Source organism: Mus musculus, chromosome 5, assembly GCF_000001635.26.
Source record: "Mus musculus strain C57BL/6J chromosome 5, GRCm38.p6 C57BL/6J".
Lineage (NCBI taxonomy): Eukaryota > Metazoa > Chordata > Mammalia > Rodentia > Muridae > Mus > Mus musculus.
In genome coordinates this window covers 103,553,727-103,579,970 of record NC_000071.6, presented here as the reverse complement: position 1 = coordinate 103,579,970, position 26,244 = coordinate 103,553,727, and the positions used below count along the sequence as shown (strand labels likewise).

At 45.2% G+C, this 26,244-nt stretch overlaps 1 protein-coding gene across 1 annotated transcript in view; it reads right to left on the bottom strand.

Moving 5' to 3' along the window:
- The window catches only part of Ptpn13 (protein tyrosine phosphatase, non-receptor type 13), a 173,170-nt gene that overhangs the window by 18,391 nt on the left and 128,535 nt on the right, over positions 1-26,244 (bottom strand). The window contains exons 24-39 of the mRNA NM_011204.2: positions 24,818-25,275; positions 23,752-23,883; positions 21,999-22,092; positions 20,749-20,834; positions 19,938-20,100; positions 17,825-18,039; positions 17,598-17,696; positions 15,632-15,960; positions 14,682-14,856; positions 11,787-11,945; positions 10,370-10,541; positions 10,063-10,273; positions 6,814-6,881; positions 4,831-4,892; positions 1,005-1,098; positions 136-273 (exon numbers count right to left, since the gene is read on the bottom strand). Coding sequence (NP_035334.2) covers positions 136-273; positions 1,005-1,098; positions 4,831-4,892; positions 6,814-6,881; positions 10,063-10,273; positions 10,370-10,541; positions 11,787-11,945; positions 14,682-14,856; positions 15,632-15,960; positions 17,598-17,696; positions 17,825-18,039; positions 19,938-20,100; positions 20,749-20,834; positions 21,999-22,092; positions 23,752-23,883; positions 24,818-25,275 — 2,655 coding nt within the window. The remainder of the gene's footprint in view (positions 1-135; positions 274-1,004; positions 1,099-4,830; positions 4,893-6,813; positions 6,882-10,062; positions 10,274-10,369; positions 10,542-11,786; positions 11,946-14,681; positions 14,857-15,631; positions 15,961-17,597; positions 17,697-17,824; positions 18,040-19,937; positions 20,101-20,748; positions 20,835-21,998; positions 22,093-23,751; positions 23,884-24,817; positions 25,276-26,244) is intronic.

The following is a 26,244-nucleotide window of genomic DNA, read 5'->3' as shown; positions in this document are numbered from 1 at the left end:
GGCTCACTCATCTGGCTCCTCCCCCCACCCCTGAGCTTGAGCTCTGGGATTTGCTGGCTCACTCACCTGGCTCCTCCCCACCCCTGAGCTTGAGCCCCGCCCGGGTAAGCTGGCTCACCCATCTGGCTCCCCCACCTGGAGAACAGGCTCTTCTGGTGGCATGCCTCTGGTTTAAGAGGTTCTGTGCTTCCTCGTCCACAACATCCAGCAAGGACTGGATAACTTCAGCTTCTTGAGGATCATCATAGATGTCATCATCCCGGGAGTTAGATTCTTAAAAACAGGAATTTATTTTAAAAGTACTGAGGTGAGAAGGGGACAAGTCTCAGCCTGGACATGCCAGCTTCTTTGAAGTTCATGATGTTTCCTCTAAAGGGTAGACATGGTCTCCTAGTGCTTTTAGTCTAGATGTATGCTGGCTGCTACATAACTGTGATGACCAACCACAGCTTAAACTGCAGCTTAGAAGCAATAAATGAAAGCCAGCATTGGATATACACCTTTCCATGAAATATTAAACAAGTTGATGCCTATTTCATAAAATTAATGTCAAATTTTTATTCATGAGAGAAATAAAGAGGATATATAACAGGTCATATAAAATATCCTCAATGTAAAATTTCTTTTTTTTTTTTTTTATTTAAACCTTCAAACATCCATTTATTTATTGTGTGTATGGGGCAAGCTGTGGCACACATGAGGGCGGTCAGCATAACTGTGGGAATTTGTTCTTTCCTTCTATCACGTGGGTATAACAGGTCATATAAAATATCCTCAACGCACATTTTCTGAACCATGTGGTAGTCTATGAAGCCTTGAGGGTGAGAAGAGGTGCTGCATGATTGAGCACGGGGCAATCAATGACACAATTTTATATCCTCTTCATTCCCTCAAGTAATCTTCCCCTTTAAAGCACATGGGGTGACAGGAGGGGATTAGCGACCTGTTTGTTTTTTATACTTTTAGATCATTTATGGTAACAGGATGGCTTATTTGAAAACTACCTTTGGTTTCAGTCAGGCCTGCTGACTCCTTCATCTGAGAAGACGAGCCTTCTCCTGCAGGGCACACAGCTTCATGTACTCCTTCCCCGTTAACCTGAAGTGCAAACCAGCAGGTTACGGTTTTGTTAACTTCTGGGATTAGAGACTGAGTGCGGCTCCTCTGTCTACCTGTTTAGTACAAGGCTCACGGTCCACCTTTGCACCCTGAATCCGTGTGACTAGGGAACACCCGTGAAGTGTGCAAAGTGGGTACGAGTTCCTACCATCAAACACATTGTACTAATTCTTAAAATAATTGGACTACACAAAGCTCTTAACTTGAGATATATTTTGAGATCTGTCTTTCAAAGAACATTTTAGGAAAGTTTAACCCTAGAAGTTGAGAGAAAGGACTGAAACTATTTTGGGTCTTTTTCTTTTCTTTTGAGATGGGGTCTTGCTATGCAGCAGAGAGGCCTCAGACACACATTCCTGTTGCTTCAATGCTGGGATTGTATGTGGGCCAACATTCCTAGATTTTCCAGTGCAGTTTAACTCTTGTGAGTTCATGGTCATAACAATGAATTGACAATGTGATTTTTAAATATCCACTGGACTGACTGCAACATTCCAGTGCAGCAGCAGATGGTGACGCACTTCCAGCCTCTGAGGTCAGTGTGGGCCATGGAGCTCAGTGCTGGAGCACCTGCACAGCTGGGTCCATTCCCCAGCACAATTTAGAGAGAGACCTAATCTCTGGGATTGTGGCACGTGTCCACTTCACCTCTTGTGCTAGGACCCTCACAGGTGCAGACCCTGCAGGCTCTGCACATGCTGCCGGGCTCTGTGAGTTTATGCATCTGTCCGTCTGCTTCATTCAAGGAGCAGTGCCTTCCTTCCTGCTGGCTCTTAGAATCTTACTGCCTCCCCCTGCTCCCCCCGCCTCTTCCCAAGATTCCCTGAGCCCTGGCCGGGGGGGGGGGGGGGAATCTCATGGAAACATCCCACTTAGGACTAAATGTTTTAAGGTTTCTCACTGTCTTGCCCAGCTGTGGGTCTCCATGTTTGTTCTCAGACTGTAGGAGGAAGCTTTTCTGAGGATACTGAGGAAGAACTGGTCTATGAGCATTGTAGAATGTTGTTCAGAGTCATTTTATAGCTACGTTCCTTTAGCAGAACATTATTTGGTTTTCCCCTAAGTCTCTGGCCTACCTATCTTGTCTTCAGTTCTATATCCAAGTGATAAACCACTCACAAGTGGAAAAACTGGTCCATTCCAGCAGAGTCTCATTGGGGATGTAAGCCCTCTTAAGGCCCAGCCCCATGCGCAGTAGATGCCAACTCAGGTGAACTCAGCAGCGTCTTTGGAAGGTCTTTGTCTCATAAGGGTTTGACAGGGCTCTTTTAACTTCTATCATTTTATTTTTACCTTATCTTACAGGTTTTTAAATATACATTATAGCTTCCAGTTTTGTGATTTTTAAATGATACCAGCATATGCAAACACATGTATCTGTGTCTACATATGTATCTCATGCCTTTTTTTTTTTTTGTTCTTTTTCTTCTGTTTGTTTTGTCATATTCTGGCTTGTTTTTGTTTATATTTGTTTTTGTTTTATCTTATTTTATTATTATTCTTTAGATGTCTATTTGGTTTCGAGTGAGAGACAGATAGGATTGGACTCTGACAGGAGAAGAGGTGGGGGTGCTCTCAGAAAAGCTGGGGCCAGAGCTGGGGAGGGAAACCATGGTCAGAATATAAATGTATGAGAAAAAAATCTGTGGTCAATAAAAGAAAATAATACATTTTTAAAATTAAAAGAGAAGAAAAAGGTAGATTTGGATAAACTGTAAAATTGAATGACTAAACTAAATCACAGCAAGTATGTGCTGTGGTTTGCTCTGAAGGCCTAACTCTTTCTACTAAGACATTAGATACAACAGAGTTACATTTCATAAGCTGGGATGTGGCACCCACAGCATTACCAGTTGTGAAATCCCATTTTCCATGAGAAACTCATGCTCTGGGCATTACTGATCAAGGACAGAAAGTTGTCCAGGAGATTTCTTGGAACATTTTAATTCCAACAGAAATGTTGGCACCCACAATAATAAAACTCATAGATTCTAGGGCTTGATGTTGGTTCAACAGAAACTCTACACTTCCTTCTTTCAACACGCTGATATTTAAAAAGAAAACAAACACTATCCAGCACGAATAACATGAAAATTCAGTTGCTGCAGCTCCGTGAAGCTGAAGACCTGGATCAGCAGGGAGGCAAGCTCTGCTACAGCGCAGGGCACACAGGGTGTGTGCACACAGGCCACTGCTACAGCGCAGGGCACACAGGGTGTGTGCACACAGGCCACTGCTACAGTGCAGGGCACACAGGGTGTGTGCACACAGGCCACTGCTACAGTGCAGGGCACACAGGCCACTGCTACAGCGCAGGGCACACAGGGTGTGTGCACACAGGCCACTGCTACAGTGCAGGGCACACAGGGTGTGTGCACACAGGCCACTGCTACAGCGCAGGGCACACAGGGTGTGTGCACACAGGCCACTGCTACAGTGCAGGGCACACAGGGTGTGTGCACACAGGCCACTGCTACAGTGCAGGGCACACAGGGTGTGTGCACACAGGCCACTGCTACAGTGCAGGGCACACAGGGTGTGTGCACACAGGCCACTGCTACAGTGCAGGGCACACAGGCCACTGCTACAGTGCAGGGCACACAGGGTGTGTGCACACAGGCCACTGCTACAGTGCAGGGCACACAGGGTGTGTGCACACAGGCCACTGCTACAGTGCAGGGCACACAGGTCACTGCTACAGTGCAGGGCACACAGGGTGTGTGCACACAGGCCACTGCTACAGTGCAGGGCACACATGGTGTGTACACACAGGCCACTGCTACAGTGCAGGGCACACAGGGCGTGTGCACAGGCACCACTTGGTGTCAGTCATTTCTGCCCTCACAGCACTCCTGCCGCACTTGCAATGTGTCTCAGGACCTCTACCTAGAATGTGCACCACGGCACCCTGTGTTATGAGAAAGGCACAGAATGGGGCCTCTGTTTACTATACGAATCCTCTTCTTCAAAACCCAGCTCATGTCCAGAACGTGTTGAGATGGTGTGGTTTTTCTTATCATTTCGCATGGGAAGATGTGCCTTTTAAATTACATGAGCAGACACACCTGAATAGACAGGGAAGCCTGGACTGCATGGTGCAAGTGTAGGATAAGATGGATCAACACAATAAAAACCCAGCCAGAATCCCCTATGACAACTCACAGAACATGGAAGGAAGAAAATAATAAAAATATAGAAACTTACTAAAAATAAGTTAGGGGTATACAAGGGCTGTAAAGGGAGCATGCAGAGTGGAACTCACAGAGCATTTATAGCTTTGCCACATTACTCCAGTGTCTCAGCTCATCCTGAGTGCGTCGAAACAAGAGCATCTATTTCTTTGGCCAGTGCTGTCGCTGCTTACCAGGGTCATGAGTTTGGCCTTCTCAGGCCACTTGTGCTAACACTAATGCACAAGGACAAGTCTGTTGTCAGTTCCACACTCCGAGAGACAAGTGAAGGAACCGTGCACACCAGCTAAACCGCTCGTCAGTCCAGTCATTAGCCCGAAAGAGCCCATGTGCAGAGGGTGCAGGCTTGAAGGCTCTGCAGTGTGAGCTTACCTAGCAAAACCTGTTAGTTCATCACAGAGCAGTCCTACTGTTAGCATGTGTCTGAAGAGCATTTAATTATGAAATCTATTTGGTATGACACATAAGCACATTGGTTATTAAAAATGGCTATGACTTGAAAGAAAGGTTTTGTTCTTGCCTTGGAGAAGGAGTTCTTGGGCATGAGTGCAGGCTGTCCAGAAGGCTCCATGCTGGTTAGGCCTGAAAGAGAAAGCACAGGGTGGTGTGAGGCGACCAACATTACCAGAGACACATGAAGACGGGTCTCACATGGCCCAGGCTGGCCTCAGCTTGTACATATGAGAATGCCTGAGCACCTCACCCTCTTGCCGACATCTCCGAAGTGCACACTTTTAATCAGTTTGGGAAGGGGAGGCAGGTGGTTCTTTCTATGAGTTCAAGGCCAGCCTGGACTACAAAGTCAGTTCCAGGATAGACAGTGTTACACAAAGAAACCCTGTCTTGAAACAAACAAAACTAAAAAAAAAAAAAAAAAATTGAACCTGTATATACTGTTTTCACCTGCAATTCCAGCACTTGGGAGGCAGAGGCAGGAGGATTGCTATGAACTTGAAGCTAGCCTGGGTTACAGAAGGAGACCCTGTACCAAGTCTCACAAAACAAAACAAAATTGTTCAGAACTGAATGATTCAGGTAGGAGACACTGCATGGAAACTATTCCACCTGCACGGGATCAGCGTTACAATGTCACAAGGGCAGAACTGTAGCCACTCTCACTGTGGGGGAGCGACTCATGAGCAGACTGTTCATTTCACAGAGTGCTTTAGCACGGGGCACCATGGGGTGGATACATGGAAAAGCTCTTTAGTGGATTTCTAGATCAACACTTTTCTCTCTTGGCAGCACACGAGTTCTAGGGTTTCTAGCTGAGAATGACCTGTAGGTAATTCTGGCAGAAGATGGAGGTTGTGGAATTTTATGAATGTATTTCTACGACTTTATGGTTGCTGTTATAAAGATCCTAAGAATTGTTTCACTTTCTTTGAAAGCAATATAGAAAGCATTTTAGAACTCTTGGAAAAATACGTTTAAAACCCTATTGTAAATAAGCTATTAGATCTAACAGTCCTCCCCACACACCGTAAGAAATTACAGGTAGGTTATTTAAAATTTCCCATCCTACTCTATAATTCTCTTTCCCCTATTGGTCTTAAACACGTTTGTCCCATGGGAGTCAAGCCAGAGATCAGACAGAGCCCAAGGAGCTTTCCCCAGGTGTGGAGCCCTAGAAATTCAGGCGGACGGCAAATGTTTGTCACGGTTTTTGTCTGCTCTAAAGTGAACTGATCAAGAGCAGGGGAAGGACCCCCGGCTTTCAGGAGCTTTAGCTTAGCAGACACACTGGGCGCTTTCCAGCGTGCTGTTAGTACTCAAGACGCTGCTCTCTGCAAACATGTAAGACTCGCTCTGTGCAGAGTACCAAGCCCTACTTCACACCCTACTTCACACACTCTGTTCCTGACATCTCTCCTACCGCGAGCAATGAAAGCTACGTTTGTAGGTCCCAGTTATATCAACAGGTGGGAATTATAATTTCTGGGTTTAAGTTTTGAGCTTGCTGTTTATTAACTTTGTGGGCTTTGGCAAAGTTATCAAACTTCTCGGTGCCTCGGTTCCTCTTTCTATAAAGTGACAAAACAGCAACTTTAGAATTATCCCGTTTTTATGAGGGTTAAATCACGGACAGGAATGCTTTGTCCAGAATGAATATTAAAGACAATGGCCGCTACAGCTTTGCTACTGTTTCTGTCACGCCACCGCCACAGGAGGTGGATAGTCGTGTCTAGATTTGTATATCCACAATGCCCAGTTGGGTCCCTAGGACAGGGGACACTCTGTGAATAACTATATAAATTCCTAAGCGCTATCCAGGCCTCATTAGAGTCTCTTGAGGTGGAGACTAGGTAGGGTCACACTGTAAGAGATGGAGGCTCCTAGAAGCATTGGGGGCCTCCCGAGGTCTACTCATTTTTCTAATATATATTGAGTTTCACTGATGCTAACACTTAAATAGAGTATTTCCACTTAGATCCAGTAAGACATCCTAGAAAGCTAAAAAGCTTCACCTCTCTGTAAAGTGTGTGAAAGTAAATGTTCATACCGTTGGCTTTGGTGAACCTGGGCGCAGAAATGGCAGCTCTTGTTGTAGGCACCACTGGACAACCGTCTCTGCACAACAGACAAAGGAATTACAAAGGAGAAACAAAACAATTACAAAGGTTTCAAATAGCTTAAACACCCTCTGGACCATGTTCTAGTCATTCCTGAAGCTTCACTTTACATGGGCTGAGTCCTGGCACCTCACAAAAGTGTGGACAGGATTTAATGAACCTCTTCATGTGTGTGTCTGTGTCCCCAGCCCCCACAGTGAGATGGAGGGCGGACGCAGGACGATCCAACAATCTTGGAACCTCACAGGCTGGCCTGACAAGAAGCCGCCTCTCAAACACAATGCAGTGAGGGTGACCTACAGCCACGTGAGGGTCAGACACACAGCTCCCAACCTCTCCTCACAAAGGTTGAAAAAAAAAGAGAGAAGAAAATTAAGGATTTTTTTTTCTCTTCTTTTCCCTTCTCCATTTTCCTCTACTCGGTCCGGGCTGGCCTTAGCCCTGTTCTGTAGCGAGGTTGTGTGAACCACCGATCTTCTTGCTTTTGGTTGCAAGTACAGGAATTATGGGCGTGTAAACCACACTCGGCAAGCGCCGAGTCCTTAGTACTACTACTGTTAGTGACAGAGCCGGAGGCTGGTCTGAAGGCCCCAACCCCTGAACTTCTCTCCACTCTGAGAATGAACCTCTCTGCGTCATCTTTCTTCAGGTTTCAGTCCAGCACATCTGCCTAGTGCTCTGCCCACTTAGGAACATTAATGTGCTTTCCAAAGATGCCTGGAGTTCTGAGAACCATGAAGACGTCGCTTTACAGAGCATGAGAAACAGGAACGTAACTTGGACTATTAGGACCCTGTTGTCACTGCTGGAACCTTAGCAGATCAAGGATGAGGCAGGAAAGCCAAAGTTAGAGACAGAGGCCGAGCAACAAAAGTAAAGTATGGCAGGTGCTGCTTTAAACATGGGTGGGCAAGAAGCCAGGGAAAGTGGTGAATACAAGACACTGGATTCTTCTCGTAACCTACAGAAGGAACATGATCCCACTGAAACCCTGACCATCCCAGTGAGAGCCATTCATATTTCTGACCTCCAAAACTGCAGAGATGATAATCTTGTGTTGTTTACTGTAATTTGACAGAGGAGCCATGGGAAATCAATACCCATGTGTTCTAACAGTTGCCCTGTACAAGTGAAGGAAGCTGCTGTCAGCATTTGATGCTGTGGGTGTGGCTCGGCTGTGCTTCACCAGTTGATGCAAGTTCTTCCTTTTTTTAAAATTATTTTTAATTAGGTATTTTCTTCATTTACATTTCAAATGCTATCCTGAAAGTTCCCTATACACTCCCCGTGCCCTGCTCCCGAACCCACCCACTCCTGCTTCCTGGCCCTGGCATTCCCCTGTACTGGGGCATATGATCTTCGCAAGTCCAAGGGCCTCTCCTCCCAATGATGGCCGACTAGGTCATCTTATGCTACATATGCAGCTAGAGACATAGCTCTGGGGAGCACTGGTTAGTTCATATTGTTGTTCCTCCTATAGGGTTGCAGACCCCTGTAGCTCCTTGGGTATTTTCTGTAGCTCCTCCATTGGGGGCCCTGTGTTCCATCCAATAGCTGACTGTGAGCATCCACTTCTGTGTTTGTCAGGCACTGGCGTAGCCTCACAGGAGACAGCTATATCAGGGTCATGTCAGCAAAATCTTGCTGGCGTATGCAATAGTGCTAAGAGGGCTGATTCCACCCAGGTTCTGGGAATGAGGCGTGGCCACCCAAAGCCACCTGGTTTATTTCTATCTTCTGCTGCAGTTCACAGATTGGCCATATTGTAGGCCTGGGCACAACAGTGGTGACTGTGGGATCCCCGCTTGAAAATGGCTCTAGATGGAGGCATGTGAGAAGAACAGCTGGAGCAATCATCTGGTCGCCATAGAGAAAACCGATACACCAGAAATAATGGCAAAGAGCAAGAGGAACCAGATGACTTACACAAACCAATAAACTCCCTTTCTTGGCCAAACAGAACTGAGGTATGTTTCTGGTCCTTGCAATGTACTTGATATGTACTAACTGCCTATTAATTGGAGTCACACTGAAGCATTTCCCTGCTTAGCTGTTTCCCTTCTTAGACTCTATATGGAACTCTCTTCTACTGTTACTCTTTTATTGGCTGTGAATTAGTAATTCTGTAATGCCTGTATGAGGGTACAAGCACAACCAATGACTGAACTGTATGCTTACAGACCCAAAAGGCTGTAAATGACTGTCCAGTATCTTGTGCATGCAGACATACACAACTATAAGGCTGTAGACTAACGCCCAGTACCTTGTGCATGCATATACCCAAGGCTATAGACTACTGCCCAGTACCTTATCCATACACACACCCAAGGCTGTAGACTACTGCCCAGTACCTTGTGCATACACACACCCAAGGCTGTAGACTACTGCCCAGTACCTTGTGCATACACACACCCAAGGCTGTAGACTACTGCCCAGTACCTTGTGCACACACACCCAAGGCTGTAGACTACTGCCCAGTACCTTATGCATACACACACCCAAGGCTGTAGACTACTGCCTAGTGCCTTATGCATACACACACCCAAGGCTGTAGATTACTGCCCAGTACCTTGTGCATACACACATCCAGGCTGTAGACTACTGCCCAGTGCTTTATGCATACACACACCCAGGCTGTAGACTACTGCCCAGTACCTTGTGCACACACACCCAAGGCTGTAGACTACTGCCCAGTACCTTGTGCACACACACCCAAGGCTGTAGACTACTGCCCAGTACCTTGTGCATACACACACACAAGGCTGTAGACTACTGCCTAGTGCCTTATGCATACACACACCCAAGGCTGTAGATTACTGCCCAGTACCTTGTGCATACACACATCCAGGCTGTAGACTACTGCCCAGTGCTTTATGCATACACACACCCAGGCTGTAGACTACTGCCCAGTACCTTGTGCACACACACCCAAGGCTGTAGACTACTGCCAGTACCTTGTGCACACACACCCAAGGCTGTAGAGTACTGCCCAGTACCTTATGCACACACACACCCAAGGCTGTAGAGTACTGCCCAGCACCTTGTGCACACACACACCCAGGCTGTAGACTACTGCCCAGTACCTTGTGCATACACACACCCAGGCTGTAGACTACTGCCCAGTGCTTTATGCATGCATACATATACCCAAGGCTGTAGACTTACTGCCTAGTTCCTACCTTGTTACTTTCAGCACCACTGAAGGAAGTGACAGGTCCAATGCCCTGTTTGCATCTTCCAAGGTCATTCCTTGTGTGCTGACTCCGTTCACATAATGGATGATGTCTAATAGCTGGAGACTACCGTCAACAGCTGCAGCTGACCTTGGGTTGATATCACTAATATACACCACTCCATGTGGACTGCCTTGACCTCCAGACAGGGAAAATCCTTCAAAGAACAGAAAACAATTATTTCTCAGTCACAGGAGTCTTGCTTTTAATGACGCATGGAGGCCGTCCTGAGCAAAGCTTGTGCTTTCCTTACCTAACTCCTCTCCGTGGCATGTGACTGTAATGTCGGGCAGCAGATGGGGAAATACTGGCATCCTGGGTAACTCCAGAATCCGCCCAAGAACTAATCTGACTGTTTTGGGTGCGGCTCGCAGCAGATTCACTGCATCTGTGTGGGTCATGTTTGTAACGTCTGTATCATTAACCTACAGAAGGAGAGAGAGGTAAGCTAAGGTTTGGTTTTTGGAACAGGAAACATAATTATAGTCTTTATCAGCCAGTAAGAGATTTATGGTGATGCAGTCTCTAATTTATTAGAATCTCTTTGCCTGCAGAGATTAGAGAGACAATGGTCAAGCCATTATGAATATAAAGTCGCTTACAAGTAAGTGCATACTTCATTGTCCTCCAGAATGTAAGAAACTGGCTGTCTCATGGACCTGAGATCAAAAGGACTTTCAGTTTAAGCAGCAGCCTGCAGCAATTCCCAAGAACCTATGTATATATGTATATAAAGGCTGTAGCGCAGAATGGTCTGACCCCCTCCCTGCCTTCACATCCCTCGTGCTGGGATTATAGGTGGGTGGCACTGTGTTAGTTCTCTGTAGTGCTGCGGCTTGAGTCCAGGGCTCTGTGCAAGCTACACATGCACTATCAACTGAGCGACACACCTAGTCCCCACCACCCACTTAAGAGACAGGGTCTCATGCTGAGCTTGCAACTTAGTCGAGAGTGATCTTGTATTCCTGACCTGACTGCCTCTACCCGCCAAGCGCTGAGACTTCAGGTGTGTGCACTCTGCCTTTAATTTTTAAGTGGTGGGGGAGAAAACATAAACCAGAGAAACTGTCATAACTTAGCACCTTCCCCAGTGCTGACTTGGTTTTGCTCATGGCTACAGTCTGGATGTGGCTCTCGTGTTAAGAGGCTAGGTCCTCCGCGTGACTAGACCGGAGGTGCACCTGCAGGAGGAGCAGCAGGACCCCGGACTCTCTGGCATCCTCCTGAGGTGGGATCTCTTCCTCTCATCCAGGTGATGCCTTCACTCAGGCTAGCTGCTGGAGCTATGTCTTCAAAGCTCCCATGCAGTGAGATAACTAAGCTTCTTTTGTTTTTAGTTAGCCTGTGTAAGGTATTTCATGATACTGATAAAAGATAGATTGAGACAGCCAGTCACATTTGTAAAAATGTCTCCATTCCCCTTAATTGTCTCACTTTAAAAAAATTATTATTTTATATAGAGCATTTGAGTGTTTTGCCTATTATCTATGTCTGTGTATCATCTGTGTGCCTGATAGCTGCAGAGGCCAGGACTGGAAATCCCTGGAACTGGAGTTACAGGCAGTTGTAAACCAACATGTTGGTGATGGACTTTGAACCCAGGTCCTCTGGAAGAACAGCCTGTGCTCTTAAAGCGCTGAGCCGCCTCTCCAGCCCCTTGGGGGTCTCACCTTTATAAGCCGGTCTCCAGCCTTTAGCCTTCCGTCACCTTTGGCTGGATCCTGTATGACATCATGGACATAACAACCAATACTCTGACTGCCTTTGGTTACTGTAAAGCCCAGACTTCCTTTTTCTGATTTAACCAGGGTAATGAGAAGCTCTACTTCCTAGAGAAAAAACACAAATTGACATAAGGTTGTCCTCTTTCTCCTATAGACAAACACACATGATTATTGCTGCCCTTGGCTAAGAGACAAGAAACACAAATCTTAACTTGGCCAAGTCGTCTCAGCTCTAGACAGGAAGCTCCTTTATTTCCAAGCATATAACATATGAAGTATAAAGTTAATGGTTGTCTCCAGTCTTTCCCTCTATGCTTACTCCCCCTCTTCATTCTCCTTCATCTTATAAGACTTTTTTCCTATCTGGAAGAGCCAGGACTGTATCAAGAGCCTCACACACGCCGGGCAGGGCTCTCCAGAGCGAGCAGGGCATAGCCAGGAGAAACAAGGCAGCCAAGTGGTGACACGTGGACAAAGACTTGGGCGGTGGGGGGACGGTTTAGAAAAATCCTTCACGTTTTTAAACAACCAAGACAGAAACCAGGAGATACAAAAGGAAGTTTTTGTTTGTTGCTGCTTTTGTAAAAATATGAATGAAGTGCCTGGATGCTTGAAGATCACAGCTTCACTAACTAAGACGTGCAACAAACTCAAAAGATTTTATTCTTGAAATTGTTTCCTAAGCTTGATTTGCAGGCTGTAATAAAATGAATACATGTGGGTTAAACTGGGAACAGGGATGGCAGGGTAGGGTTGAAAGGGTTGAGAGCGCTCACTAACATCAAGGATGTTAATAAAGTCATATGGAAATCTACTGTTTTATGAAGTTCTTATGTGTATGTTTTTTTTTCTCTCATGAGGAAGAGTTTTAATTGGAATTATAGAGGATATCAGTGCCAAGGGTGGGGTACTTCCCCAATGAGTTGGCTGCTGGTCATGCATGTCCCAGAGACCCCCCAAACAACAAGCTATTGCCATGGCTCTTGGTTGTCCTCCAGGACTTAATGGTAAGATCAACTGCTGAAGACACCACATACCTTAGACACAGGGCATGGAAAAACCAGGTTGTTATTGCCCAGGAGTTTCCTCCCTGCTGGCTAGCTTTCACAGAGCTGGAAGGTGCTGGGCAGGGTGCTAGGTTAAAAGACATCAGCAGTCTAACCCAACTGTGAACTCTGTAAGTTCTAACAGTGACTGGCAAGGCAAGAAACACTATGGTACGATAGTGGGACAAATATTATGGGAGCAGCCATTTGCTTTCTGATTGGATTTAGGGTCCATGCAATAGGAGATGCAGGCCCAGTACTGTAACTCAGGCCAGGAACACATTGCTGGAGTGTTCACAGGCTCCAGGCATCAAGCTACTACTGTTATTTTTGGTAAATAGACAACCTGCGCTCTAAATCTGCCAACTCTATACATACAGGAAAGTTTCTTTGTACTGTGAAAAATAGTTAATACAGATATCCACCACTGGCCAATTACTGAGACCATGTGTGTGGACTGTTCAGAAGTAAATGGGACACCTATATTATACTGCCCTTTCCCCATTCAGTGGACATAATGGAAGGGTGTGTGTGTGAAAGAGTGTAAGAGCCAGAGGTCAGGAAGGGTCAGCATGAAGCTGTGTTTTCTGGGCACTACAGGGCTACTATACTCATGAGCTCATGCAGCTGTGGCAGCCTTGACAAGACAAGCCAGTCAGCACTGCAGCATGGAGGGAGGGACTCATAAGAGCCCCATCCAAGCCACTGACAGCTGTTGGGGTAGTGAGTTAGTTCTATGGGTGTGGCAATTGATAGTCAACTGCTCCAGTGGCTGGCCCCACTTCCATGAATATATGCACAGCATAAACGGAACTTGGGCTATCTAGAGAAAAAGAGGGGTACTTGAGCTTGGGTAGGGATGAGGTGGGGATGGGAGGATTGTGGGGTGAAGAATAAGGGAGTGTGAATGTGGTCAAGATACATTTCATACGTGCATGAAGTCCTCTTCTATTTCTAGTTGTGAGCCTTTAATGGCTAAGCCATCTCTCCAGCCAAACTGCCAACCAGGGAGCCTGCATGGGACTGCATAGGCGCTCCGCACATAGGTTACAGTTGTGTAGCTTGGTCTTCTAGTGGGATTCTTAACAGTGAGTGGGGGCTGTCTCTGATTCTGGAGATTGCCTCTGGGACCCTTTTCTCCTACTGAGTTGCCTGATCTAGCCTTAATAGGAGAGGAGGAGGGACCTAGTCTTAAGGCAGCATGGCATGCCAAGGGTGGTTGACACCCATGGGAGCACTGCTCTTTTTTGAAGAGAAAGGGAAGAGAGGATGGGAGGACTGGGGGAGAGGAGAGGTTGGGGGGAGGGACCAGGAGGAAAGGAGGGAGGAAACTGCAGCCAGGATGTAATTCATTAATTTAAATAAATACCCCAAGAATCAATCAAGATTAATAAAAAGTCAAAATGAATGGCTCTAGAAAGACACTGTCTGAGGCTGACCTCTGGTCTCCACATGCATATGCACACGCATGTGCCTGCATGACAACTCTTCCTCATGCAAATGTGTGAACATGCACACACATTTTGTTCCCAAAGCTACTAGGAATCACAAAAGGTAGGTGATTTCTCTGTGGACGGCTGCCAAAATTATGTCAAGTGAGAAAGTCAGAGTGACACACAATGCTTTTATCGTCCCCTAATTTCTCACCAGGGAAACATCAGAGAGGGGTGTTACTCATTTAGCAAATGTAACACAGCATAGCTTTCTCTCTAACTAACAGAAACAGCACATGGCTATAACATCACCGAGAAAAACGAAAGTTGTTTTATGGTTTAATAGAGAGAGAGAAGCTCACCAGCTCAGAATCCTCAAGGTGGTTTCCCAAGTCATTTTTCAAGGTTGTTATGTTTTCCTCTTTGCTCAGCTGAGAGGCAAGATGTGTAAAGTGTTTGCCAGTGGCGTCAGACGGAGCACACTCTGCCGGGGGCTGGCACGTCTGTCCAGGGCTCACGTCCAGTGGAGGAGGATGGCTACAAGGCAAGAAGTGACACTACTTGTGGATACATTTCAGGGCCAATATTTAGAACACAGCAGATGTGCTCGTGGCCAACAGATGTTTCTGTCTGGTTTTAAATGAGACCTTCACTGGCTTTCATCTGTGTTTAGACTACCGATTTATTCAACATCTACTATATGTTAACATTTCTTAATTATTCTCTGTGCAGGTCCAACTTTGAATAAGCTCTGTAGGCTATGTAAGGATGGTAAGGCAGGCTAGAATTAGGTATGCTTTTTATACCTTGTCGTTACTCAAGATGGAAACTAATGTGACCAGGGATCTAATTTGTATTTTGACCTATTAGGAAAAGGAGAAATAAGAAAAAAAAGTCTTACTCTTGTCATTTATTTTTACTTATATACTTACTTTCCAAAATTGGGGATTGAACTCAGTCAGGGTCTTCTTCATGAGTAGCCTATGTGACCCACTGCTCTTTGAGAGAGTCTGTCAAGCTTGTCTAGGCTGGCCTGGGATAATAAGGTGGTTCCCACGGCCACTCTGGCTGAAAGAATAGGAAGCACAGAAGGGGGGAGGAAGGAAGGATGGATGGATGGATGGATGGATGGATGACGGACAGATGATAGCTAGTGGGAGTGGGAAGGAGTAGATGGAGGGAGGGAGGGAGGTAGAGAAAATGTAGGCAAGAATGTCTCCAGCCCACCGGATGTTGCTTTTTTAGAGCAATTTATGTTGCTGGTGCCCTGCTACCCCATCAGCTGCTCTGGACACTGTAACACTGGCAATACCTGCTCTCGGACTCCAGCTTTCCGGGTATTTTCCGAGGGAGGTAAAACATGGCACATATGGACTCTTCCTGGCTTCTCGGTGCTTCGTGTGGAAAGGCTGCCACTCGGGTCACATTTGGCATCTTGGCTGGTGCTCTCACGGAGTCATCCTCTCCACTCTCGCTGTGGTCGCTGTAACTCTCTCTCCTGGATGGAGCCCTGCAATGGTTCTTGGTTTTGCCAGACACCCCATTGTCGTCCGAGCTGGCACCCTGCTCTACTGAGGATGATGGCTGCGAAGTCTCTTTACTGCTGTTTAGAAATGAGTTTGCTGGAGAGTAGAGTGGGTTCTGAAAGGGACACATTGAAGGACATCAGAGGGGGACAACTTGTATCAACTTTTGAAACGGCCAGCTCATTGCGAACATGCTAAGAAGTAGTACTTTATATAAAAATATAAAGTTTCTGATAACAAACATAATTTATGCTCTTTAAAGGGAAATATAAAATGACAACTTCTAATACTGTAGGAGTTACATTTTATTTATTACAGTGATTAATTTTGGAGTATCATTGTGTCAGTGTACAAATCCCACAGTGCATGTATAAAGGTCAGAGAACAACTTATTGTTGGCTCTCTTTCCACCCAGGGGGGTCCCTGGGCTTGGCAGTAAGCACCCTTACCTGGTGAGCCTCCTGGACAGACTGACTTAAATTTTATCTCCAAACTGTATCTTATATATTTCCATGTGTTTGTGCATGCCATGTGTGGCAATGTGTGTAGACGAGAGGACAGTTCTGTTGAGTCAGTTCTCTCCTGTCACATGTACATGGTTCCCTGGGGTCGAACTGATGGCAGACTTTTTACAGCAAGCCGCCTGCCAACCCTGACTTATACTCTTACATCAGAAGAAGAGTTGGATTATATAATGTACTCTGTATCCTATTTCCAAAATTTAGGATTTTATAATGAATGCTTTTAACTTTTTAAAAACAGTTAATATATGCTTTTAAGATTTGTTGATTATTTTACAAATGTATGTATGCCTGAGTACATGTATGGTGCACCACATGTATGCAGGTCCCACAGAGAAAACTTCATCATGGCTTGCCTGTTCTCCTGTAATTCTCTACATTATCACACACAGAATGTTTTTGAGGCCCGTTTAAAATACTTCCAAATTGCTTTCTAGAAATACTTGACCAAATGGTGTACTCACCAGGAGGATTGTTTTCAGTCCTTAGTTTTTGATGTTTCAAATCAATGTGATCTCTGTGTGTGTGTGCGTGTAAGTGCGTGGGTGCATATGTGTATGCAGTGCAGGTGTGTACACGTGTGTGTGAGTGTGATGTGTACATGCATATGTACATGTGTATGTATGTATACATCTGTGCATGTGTGTGTGTACATGTGTGATGTGTGCATGCATTTGTATGTGTGTGTACATGTGTAGGTGCATGTATGAGTATGTATGCATTTGTTTAAGTATATGTGTGCATGTACATGTGTGATGTGTGCATGCAGATGTGCATGTGTATATACATGTGAGTATGTGTGCGGGTGCATGTATGAGTGTGTGTGCATTTGTGTATGTGTGTATATATGTGCGTGCGTGCATGTAAGTGTCTGAGGAGGACAGAAGGTGGCTCCCTGGAGCTGGAGTTTCAGAAAGTTTTAGGGGACTCTGTGTGGTCTGTGCTCTTTTTGGCCCCTTCAAATGCTACTTCTATTAAATCAGAAACTTCCCTCTGCTGTTACATCCCTCTCACACATCCCCTCCCTTAGCTCTTCCATCCATATCTTAGAACAGCATTATGAGTGAACTCATAATGAGCTGAGAGGCCAAAGGCAGAATTTCTTAAAAATACCATCAGAATATAAGATAATACTTCCTAGTTAAATATGGAGGTGTGAATCCTAGTATATGCAGCTGAATTAGCAAGCTGGTAGTCTATGAAAACAGACATTAGTATCAAATGACCTTACCAAAAATGTAGTATCGATTTCTGGTAGCACACCAGGTGCCGGTCTGCAGAGAAGCAAGGACACTTCTGGAGCTGTTCCCCTGAGAGCAGAGATGACGTCCTGGAGGCACACAAGGGAAAGGTCGCAGAGGATGATGGAGGGAAGCCAGAAGGAGGCGAAGAGCCCGCCGCCCACTGGCCCATCCTCAGATAACTGAACCCTTGCCCTGCCTGAGGCTCCTGGCTTACCTGCTGAGACAGTCCCTTCAAGGGGGCTCCGTTAACTTTCAATATAACATCTCCAACATCGATTTTCCCACTTTCTGCTGCCGGCTGTCCAGGGAAGAGCTTTTTAACCCTTACTATGCTGCCATTTATTTGTTCTGGTATAAGATTATCTTCCCGAGAAAAACTGAATCCAAGGCCTGAGCTATTTTTAAACAGCTTGACCTCAAATGTATTATCTAGAGAAAAAGATGAAAAAGTTACATATTATTAAGCTATGTACAGATGAACACAAAAACACACATACTCTTAGACATGCTTTTAAAAGAGATTTCTTTATTTAGTGTATGTGAGTATAGTCACTTTCTTCAGACAGACCAGAAGAGGGCATCGGATCCCATTACAGATGGTTGTGAGTAACCATGTGGTTGCTGGGAATTGAACTCAGGACCTCTGGACAAGTTGTCAGTACCTTTAACGGCTGGGGCATCTCTCCAGCCCTAGACTTGCTTTTAAGGAAGGTTATTTAGGCATACTTTCTTCAGCATGTTCCACACTCTCACTCGCTCTTATCCTCAGTCTATGTGTGATTGTGTGTGTGTGTGTGTGTGTGTGTGTTTCTGTATGAGTGTGTATAAAAAACCAGATGCTGATGCCCAGTGCATCCCTCTCCTCCTGTCGTCTATTCTATTCTATTGTATTTTCTGAGACAGGGTCTTTTGTGGACCCTGGAGCCCACTGATTTCTTCCTTGTCACCTCTAAGGACACAGATGGCTCCACCATGCTCAGCTTTTTACATGGGTGCTGGGGATCCAAACTCAGAACTTACTTCATGCTTTGCAGACACCTGACTAACTGAGCCATCCCTCCAACCTCACTAATAAAACTCAAGGTAACTGAGCAGGCTGCTCGAGTGGGAGGCCTGGATACACAAGGCTCTCAAGGGGAGTCATGTGCTTTAGAAGAACAAGTTAAAAAGGGGTAGGGGAGAATTACAGGAAATTTCAGGTATGCAATCAAGAAGACTAAAACTAATGCCAGCATGGGGTGAGGGAAGACAAGTAGATATTGCAATGCTTTCTCAAGGCCTAATTTCATCCAACTAAGCTATAATGACATTCTGACAAAATTCTCATAAGGGAAATACAGTAATAGAATTAAAACCAGAAAAAAACAAAAAACAAAAAACAAAAAAAAAAGTACCCACTTCAAGAAAGAAAAGAGGAACGTGATCAAGTAGGGACATCCTATTTCAAGTCAATGTCAGAACAGAAACACGGGCTGGTCTGTGCTCTGGACCGACTCAGGTTTAGTAAGATTTGTAAAATAAAACTGTAGTAGAGAGAAAACATTCACTGTATCAGCAGTTCTAAATAAGAGTGTGTGAATTGATTAAGGGACCCGAGAGCAAAGGGCACACTAGGATCAGGAGCGCAGCAACCTCGTGAGAACTCACAGGACATCCGCCTTCATCTGTTTGCTTATTGCCAATTACTATTGTGTCTACATAGACAGGCACATTTCTCAGAAGACCAGCACAATAGATTCCTGTTTAGGGTAACCCTAAATAGAAATATAAAAAGTCGACAGCTACGTGTGGTTGTATATGCTTGTAGCACACCAGTACTTGGAAGACAGAGGGCAACTTTGGTTACATAATAAGTAACAAGGCCACCCTGAGTTAAGGAGTTAGATCTGGATCAAAATCAGATGAACCAAAATCTAAGGTGCACGTGGGTTTGAAGCCATTCAATTATATATACTTAATTTATCCTTACCAAATTTCATTTAAAATTTAACAACTCTATACTGTAACTGTTTACTATTCTATTTCAGGTGCAAGGGCTGCTCTTTCATTAGTGATAAATGAATCGTGTCTCAACAAACTAAACACATGCTTCTGAATAAACTATTGCTGTGTGGAGAAATAATTGACAGGTATTTAAAATGTTAAGTGACCACATTCAGACATGACATCATTGCCCTGGATTTTCAAGGGTGTGTTGGTCAGGCTGGTGCTACCTGTGTTCTGTAACTGACAGGAACAGAGCTACTGAAGCATAAATTCTAACTCAACGTATAAAATTTGAATAGGCTCAGAGTTTTAATAACAAGACCTGAACCTCAAGGCCTGACCTTCAGTAACAAAGCTGTAGTCTTTGACATGGGGTGTTTGCTTCGCCACCTTTTCCGGGGCTTGTCTTTGGGCGTCTTGGTCTGGAGGGGGGCTCTGTGGGCCTGCAGGATCCCGTTCCCTAGATGTTGGCACCTGCCCCTTTTCTAACAACAGATGGACCACCTGAGAAAACAGAACAGTGCATTGTGAACGGAGAAGGACGGTGGGCTAGATGACGCCTCAGGACTTTGAAGAGCGGGAGGTATAATACAGGAGCGGCTGGCTCCAGCAGAATATAGGCAGAGAGAGAAACAACATGGGAGCAGAAAAACGGAACTGAACATCTCAAAATGAAACTTTTTATTATTTTCTGCATGAAAATATTAAGAGGAAAAAAGCTATTATCAAACATGTCAAAGACATAGGTATGTTGTGTGTGTGTACGTTATAGATAATTTGGGTTTTCGGGGAAAGTCACCAGGCAGTGATTAATCAACAGTTTGGTTGACCCCTGGTGAAAAGGTATTTGATCACAATGAATCTAGCTTTTGGGTTGAGGGATGAGAGGAGTGAAAATCATTAGAAATTCATACACATTTACAATACATTACAGATGCAGTCTCCACCACTTCCTATCAGGCCGTCTGCTAAAGCAGGGCTAAACACGACACGGAGGGTCGGCCTCCTCAGTGGAGAATTTCCTCAGAATACCTGACTTGAATGCTGAGTGTCTGCAGAACTGGCTTTGCTGACAGGTTCAGTGAGTTTGATATTATCTCCATGCTACCGTCTTCTAAATGATCGTGGCAGTTTGATATCATGGCCTCTTACCTGCCCTGTGTTTCTTAACGTTTCCACAGCTTGCTTGTGGGTAGCTCCTTCCAGACTGACTCCATTAACAGCCAGCACACGATCACCTGCAAGGGAGGGGGTTGCTTTCGAAGATGTGAATTATAAAACAAACATTTAGGGTTTTTAATACCTAGGGGCTTATTTTATGCTGACTTGGGGAGAGACTTGGCTGGATTTTGGAGAGAACTGAATGTTGCTCAAGTGTTCCCATTAATCGAAAAGAACGAGGAAAGGAAACACTGTTAACCTCAGTGGATGTGACAGTGAGACCCTGCCCTCTCCAGGCTGGTCACAATGTGTGACCCCCTGCCTCACCTTCCCAAGGTCAGGCCAGTAGGTATGCACCACCCACCTGGCTAGAACGTATAGCAAGACTTAAACCATGAAGACAGAGATGCTGAGCACACACCGGCAGCCCATTTCTAGCAAGATCTATGTGATTCTATCTATGTTAGGGGCTGCCCGCTTTTCCTGTGTCTCCTCTGCTCAGCACCATATTGCTGAGCGCAGTAAGAAGCCACAGGAAACCTTAGCCATTCTCTGCTAAAGGATGAGCTGCAAGACGAAGTTTTGCTGTGGCATCAAGTAGTACTTTATATCATGTATGTGAGTACACTGTTGCTGTCTTCAGACACACACCAGAAGAGGGCATTCGATGGATCCCCATTACAGATGGCTGTGAGCCACCACATGGTTGCTGGGAATTGAACTCAGGACCTCTGGAAGAGTAATCAGTGCTCTTACCCACTGAGCCATCTCTCTAGCCCAAGTAGTACTATTTTTAATAATTATTTTTTGGTTTGCTTTATTCAAGATTACTTTGCTCGCAAGTATGTCTGTGCACCACATACATATCAGCTCCCTGAGGAAGCACTGAGCCTCCAGGTGGGGTGCTGGGAATCAAACTCAGGTCCTTTGCAAGAACAATTGCTCCAAACCACTGGGTCAACTCTCCAGGTAACAGATTTTTAAATGTTGCTTGACAGCAAAACATATTCCTTCATGACTTAAATCTCTGTAATGTCTTCATTTTTTTCCCTGAGACAAGGTCTCTCTGTGCAGCCCTGGATAACCTCTAACTTACCTTACAGAGGCCTGAGAACTCAAGAGATCTGCCTGCTTCAGTCTCCCAAGTACTAGGGTTAGAAGCATGTTCTGCATTTGGTCTTAATTTCTTCTTTATTGTCATATTTGTGCACGTGATTTCTGCATCCATATAGACACCATACCTTTGTGAATTCTGCCATCTGACTCTGCCGCTCCTTTGGGAATAATGGCTTTCACATAAATACCACCATGTCGGACGCTGGTATTCACACCTCCCTAAATAGACAAAACAAAGTGGCACGTATTGACATGAAAATAATTTGCATGCTTTCAAAGGTTAAGTGCTAAAAAGGGTTCAAATCACCAGACAAAGCTAACTCGACATCAGCACGTTCAAAGTATCTGAATGCCCAGTAGCACTGCTAGCTACAGCCCAAATGTTGAAGGCAGCCTGCTCTTTTGTTGTTCTCTCTTTCAGTCTGACTCTCCGAGTCGGTCTGTCTGTCTCTCCTCTTTACTGAGTCCAGAAAGTGTCACTATGCTGCGTCTTGACTCGTAAGGAACTGGTGCCCCTTTCTGGGTCCCGCATCATGAGCAAGCAGAAAGCGATGTAAAAAAGCCTGAGGATGGTGGGATACACCTTTAATCCAAGCACTTGGGAGACAGAGGCAAGTGATCTCAGGCCAGGCAGGGCTACATGGATAGATTCAGTCTCAAAACAAACACAACAGAAGAAAACAAAACAAACTAAAAACAAAAAACCCAAAAACCTGAACTAAACTAAAAAATGAAGTCTTTGGCAGAAAAGGTGTGTGTGTACATGAATTCACGCATTTGTGAAGGTGTGCAATCATTTGTATGCATGCACACATCCATGCAGCTGTACATTCATGTGTATGCAGAAAAGGTGTGTGTGTACATGAATTCACGCATTTGTGAAGGTGTGCACTCATTTGTATGCATGCACACATCCATGCAGGTGTACATTCATGTGTATGCCTGTGCGTGCATGCATGCATGGAGGTGCACATTCACGGGTGTGCATGTACAAATCCGTGCAGGTGACATTAATGCATGTGCATGCATGTGTGCATGTGTACATTCATGAGCGTGCATGCTAGTCTAGAGGTTGATGCGGGGAGTCTTCTTGAATCGCTTCTCTGATTTGTGAGTTAGGGTCTCTCTCTGAACACTAAGCCTGCTGTCTGGGCTGGACTGGATGATCAGCAAGCCCTGGAACCCTTCTGTCTCCCCAGTGCAGGGTTGCACTGTGCACTGTGTATCCTGTTTTGGTTGTTTTTAATGTGGGTGTTGGTAACTGATCCCCCTGAGTCACCTCCCATGCTGGCTCAACCACATCTTTAATGGCTTTATGTAATGACCAGTGATCTTAGACTGTGACAAATATAAAGCTGCAGTTCCTGGATAACATATTATAGAACTGTAATATAATGTTATCAAATAGTCTTTGTAGATATCTCTGTGGTCTTAAAGATATATGGACAGTTTGGAACCTCTACTTTTAAGGTTTTAAATGTGTTACAAGGTAATATGTATTTTGGAGAGAGTTAGCAGATAAATATCCACATTCTTTAGTTATTCACGGGATAGATTAAAGAGATGTCATCTCATGATTTCACTGTTAGAAATATACGAAAAATAACCATACATTTCATATTCTGCACATGATATGCTTAAATTAAGCAAGTAAAAAAATGTATGGAGAACAAGCAATTCCCAATTTTTTTAAACCACAGTGGGTGGAGGGGAAGAGTAGCGTACACATTTTAAAGGAGTTTTCGGATAGTCAATTTTTAGCTTTTGGAAGCATTTGATAAGTGTCCCATCTGAGCCACTGTAACTCAGCTAACAGGTTGGGCTACAACGGTCTGCTGGGGGTGAAGAAGAGAAGGCGTGAACCTTGTCAAACAGTACCGTGACACTTATCCCCAGGCTGCCATCAGTTTTAGCCAGCTCAACCTCAAACGTGTCTCCGGGCTTAGGAGGTGACGCAGACGAGGTTGGAAAGCTCGTTTTGTTCGATGTACTCAGTGAGGAGGAAGGTTCCTTGACGAAGAAAAACAAAGGAGGATCTCTCATTAGAGCCCAAACGAACTCTTACTGCAAACAAACACTTTTGAAAAAAAATTTTTTTTTCTAAATCAAGGCGTGAAGGAATAGAGTATATCAAGACCATGAAGGCTGGGGGCTTTCCAGACACTGTCAGGTCAGGAATCACTCATTTTGTTTAGACACCTGACACTCAGAAAGTGAAGCTGGACCAGGGGGAAGGAAACAGAACTTAAGCTTCGGAAGAGCCTCTGCCCATGCCTCCGGGTCCTGGGCTTGATGTATGCCCACTTTCTTTAGGAGTCTGTATGTACCAAGGAAGCAGACTAATTGGTGTCTAAGCTAGCCAGCCTCAGGCTTACTCTGCTCCTGCGTGCAAACAAAGTCTAAATGTTAGCTCAGCGCTCTCTTCCTGAGGGTGGAGGGCTTCCGTGTGGAATGCCCCTGTATCCACACCCACCCCCCCACCCCCAGAAGCAGAGCTGTGAGCTTCCCTCTGAAACTGCTTCTGAATGTGAGCTTACGTTCCCATCATGTTGAGAATGAGGCTATCCCCCTGCCGCTGCTTTCTCCCACACAAAAGTTCAGAAGATCCTAGGTGGTCTGGGGCAAATCTGACTGCTCATACTATGAACCATCCACGAGCAGCTCTGCAAATATCAAAGTTCTCTACTGACATGTGTTTAAATATGTAGGAGATGAAACTTAATCGGAGCATAGCCACTTCAGGGTTAGCATTCAAAGCCTTGGATTGCCAGTCAGCATCAAATGCAGCAGCAGTTAGAAGAGGAAGATACGAGCTGCTTCTTCCTTCCCAGAACCACGTGAGCATCCTAGCAGGCCATGCCCCTCTCTAACGGATGTACCATCTCTCTGCTCTGTTAAATGAAAACACAGTGTCTCTCCTCAAAGGATTAAAATTAAACCATGCCTGTTTTGACGTTTGATGGTCTTGACTGCTGGTGTAAGTGGAATCGTCTTTGTCGGAATCAGCACAGTCGAGGTGTTCAATCAAATCGGAGATGCCTCGCCGCTTGGCCTTGCTTCGGTTACTGTCGGAGAAGGTCTTCTCGTTGACCTTGGTTGTCACAGATGGCGATGGGCTGCTATGCTGTGGTTCCTGCCAGCCTCTGTCGCCTAAGTGGCTGGCAAAGAAGCCGTTGACTTGGCTCTGGGATAGGCTGGCACTTTCAGTCCTGGAATCTTGGGAACTGAGGCTTCCCTCCCGCAGGCCCCCAGACAGCCCGAAGGGACTCTCTGGGATGTGCCTCAGAGTACCCCGTGGCCAGGGCTGGTCCTCTGATGGGTCCATAGCACTGTCCTGCATGTATGCCGGTTTCTTTGTGTAGCTTTTCATCCCATTGGCAAAATGAACAGGAGTAGAAGGCACTAAAAGTTAAAAAAAAAAAAAAAGTGAGAATAGTAAGTCAATGACTCGTGCCTGTAAATACACATACACTGCTATACACACACAAGCACATAAATTCACACACACACACACACACACACACACATGCATATATACATAAGCACATGGTGTGTGTGCATGTGTGTGCACACATGAGATTTTATAAAGCTAGGTAGGAAGACTATGAAGAAATCACATTCACAACACACAGAGCAGGCTGTGAGACTCTTTTGTTTCTGTCTCCTCACAATGCCCTGCATTATGTAAGATGCCTTTGGTCCTATCTCCATTTTCCTTTCTGAAGATAACTTACAGTTTCGTTGAGTCTCTAAAACTATTAATCTGTTCATTAGATTGACTGTTTGCAGAACTGGACTGCACCCAGGGTCTCACACATGCTATGTAGTCATGCTACCCTGAGCTGCATCCCTAGGTATTTGGTCCTATTTACATCTATGCTTGCTTTCTATTATCTTGGCAGACTGGGTTTCTGGCCCTTGTCTTTTTGTTTCATTTTATTTTATGTATTTTTAAGGGTATCAGGACTCGAACCTAGGGCCTTGTGAACGCAAACCATGTGTCTCCCACAGAGCCTCAGCCCAGCCAGCCTGTGTGTTTTGGACTCCAGGTAATGTCTCAGAAGAGCCATCTCTAAATCCTCATGCATAGCCTGTGCCAAAGTCATGTGTGAGAACTACAGATGTGATTCATAAAAGTATTACAGTTTCTATGTACTGACACGGAGGGTAAAAGAGTCAAAGAATAATGAACAAAAATAAGACAACATGATGCAGTCATGACCTTCAGTTCCTGGTCTCCCCAGCTGTAGGAAACACCTGTTCTCTATACTACACATCGTTATGCCTAGCATGGCCGTGCATGTCTGTAATGGCAGAATCGGGAACCTAAGCAGGAGGATGGCTATTTCAGGCCCGCCTATGTTGTGAAGT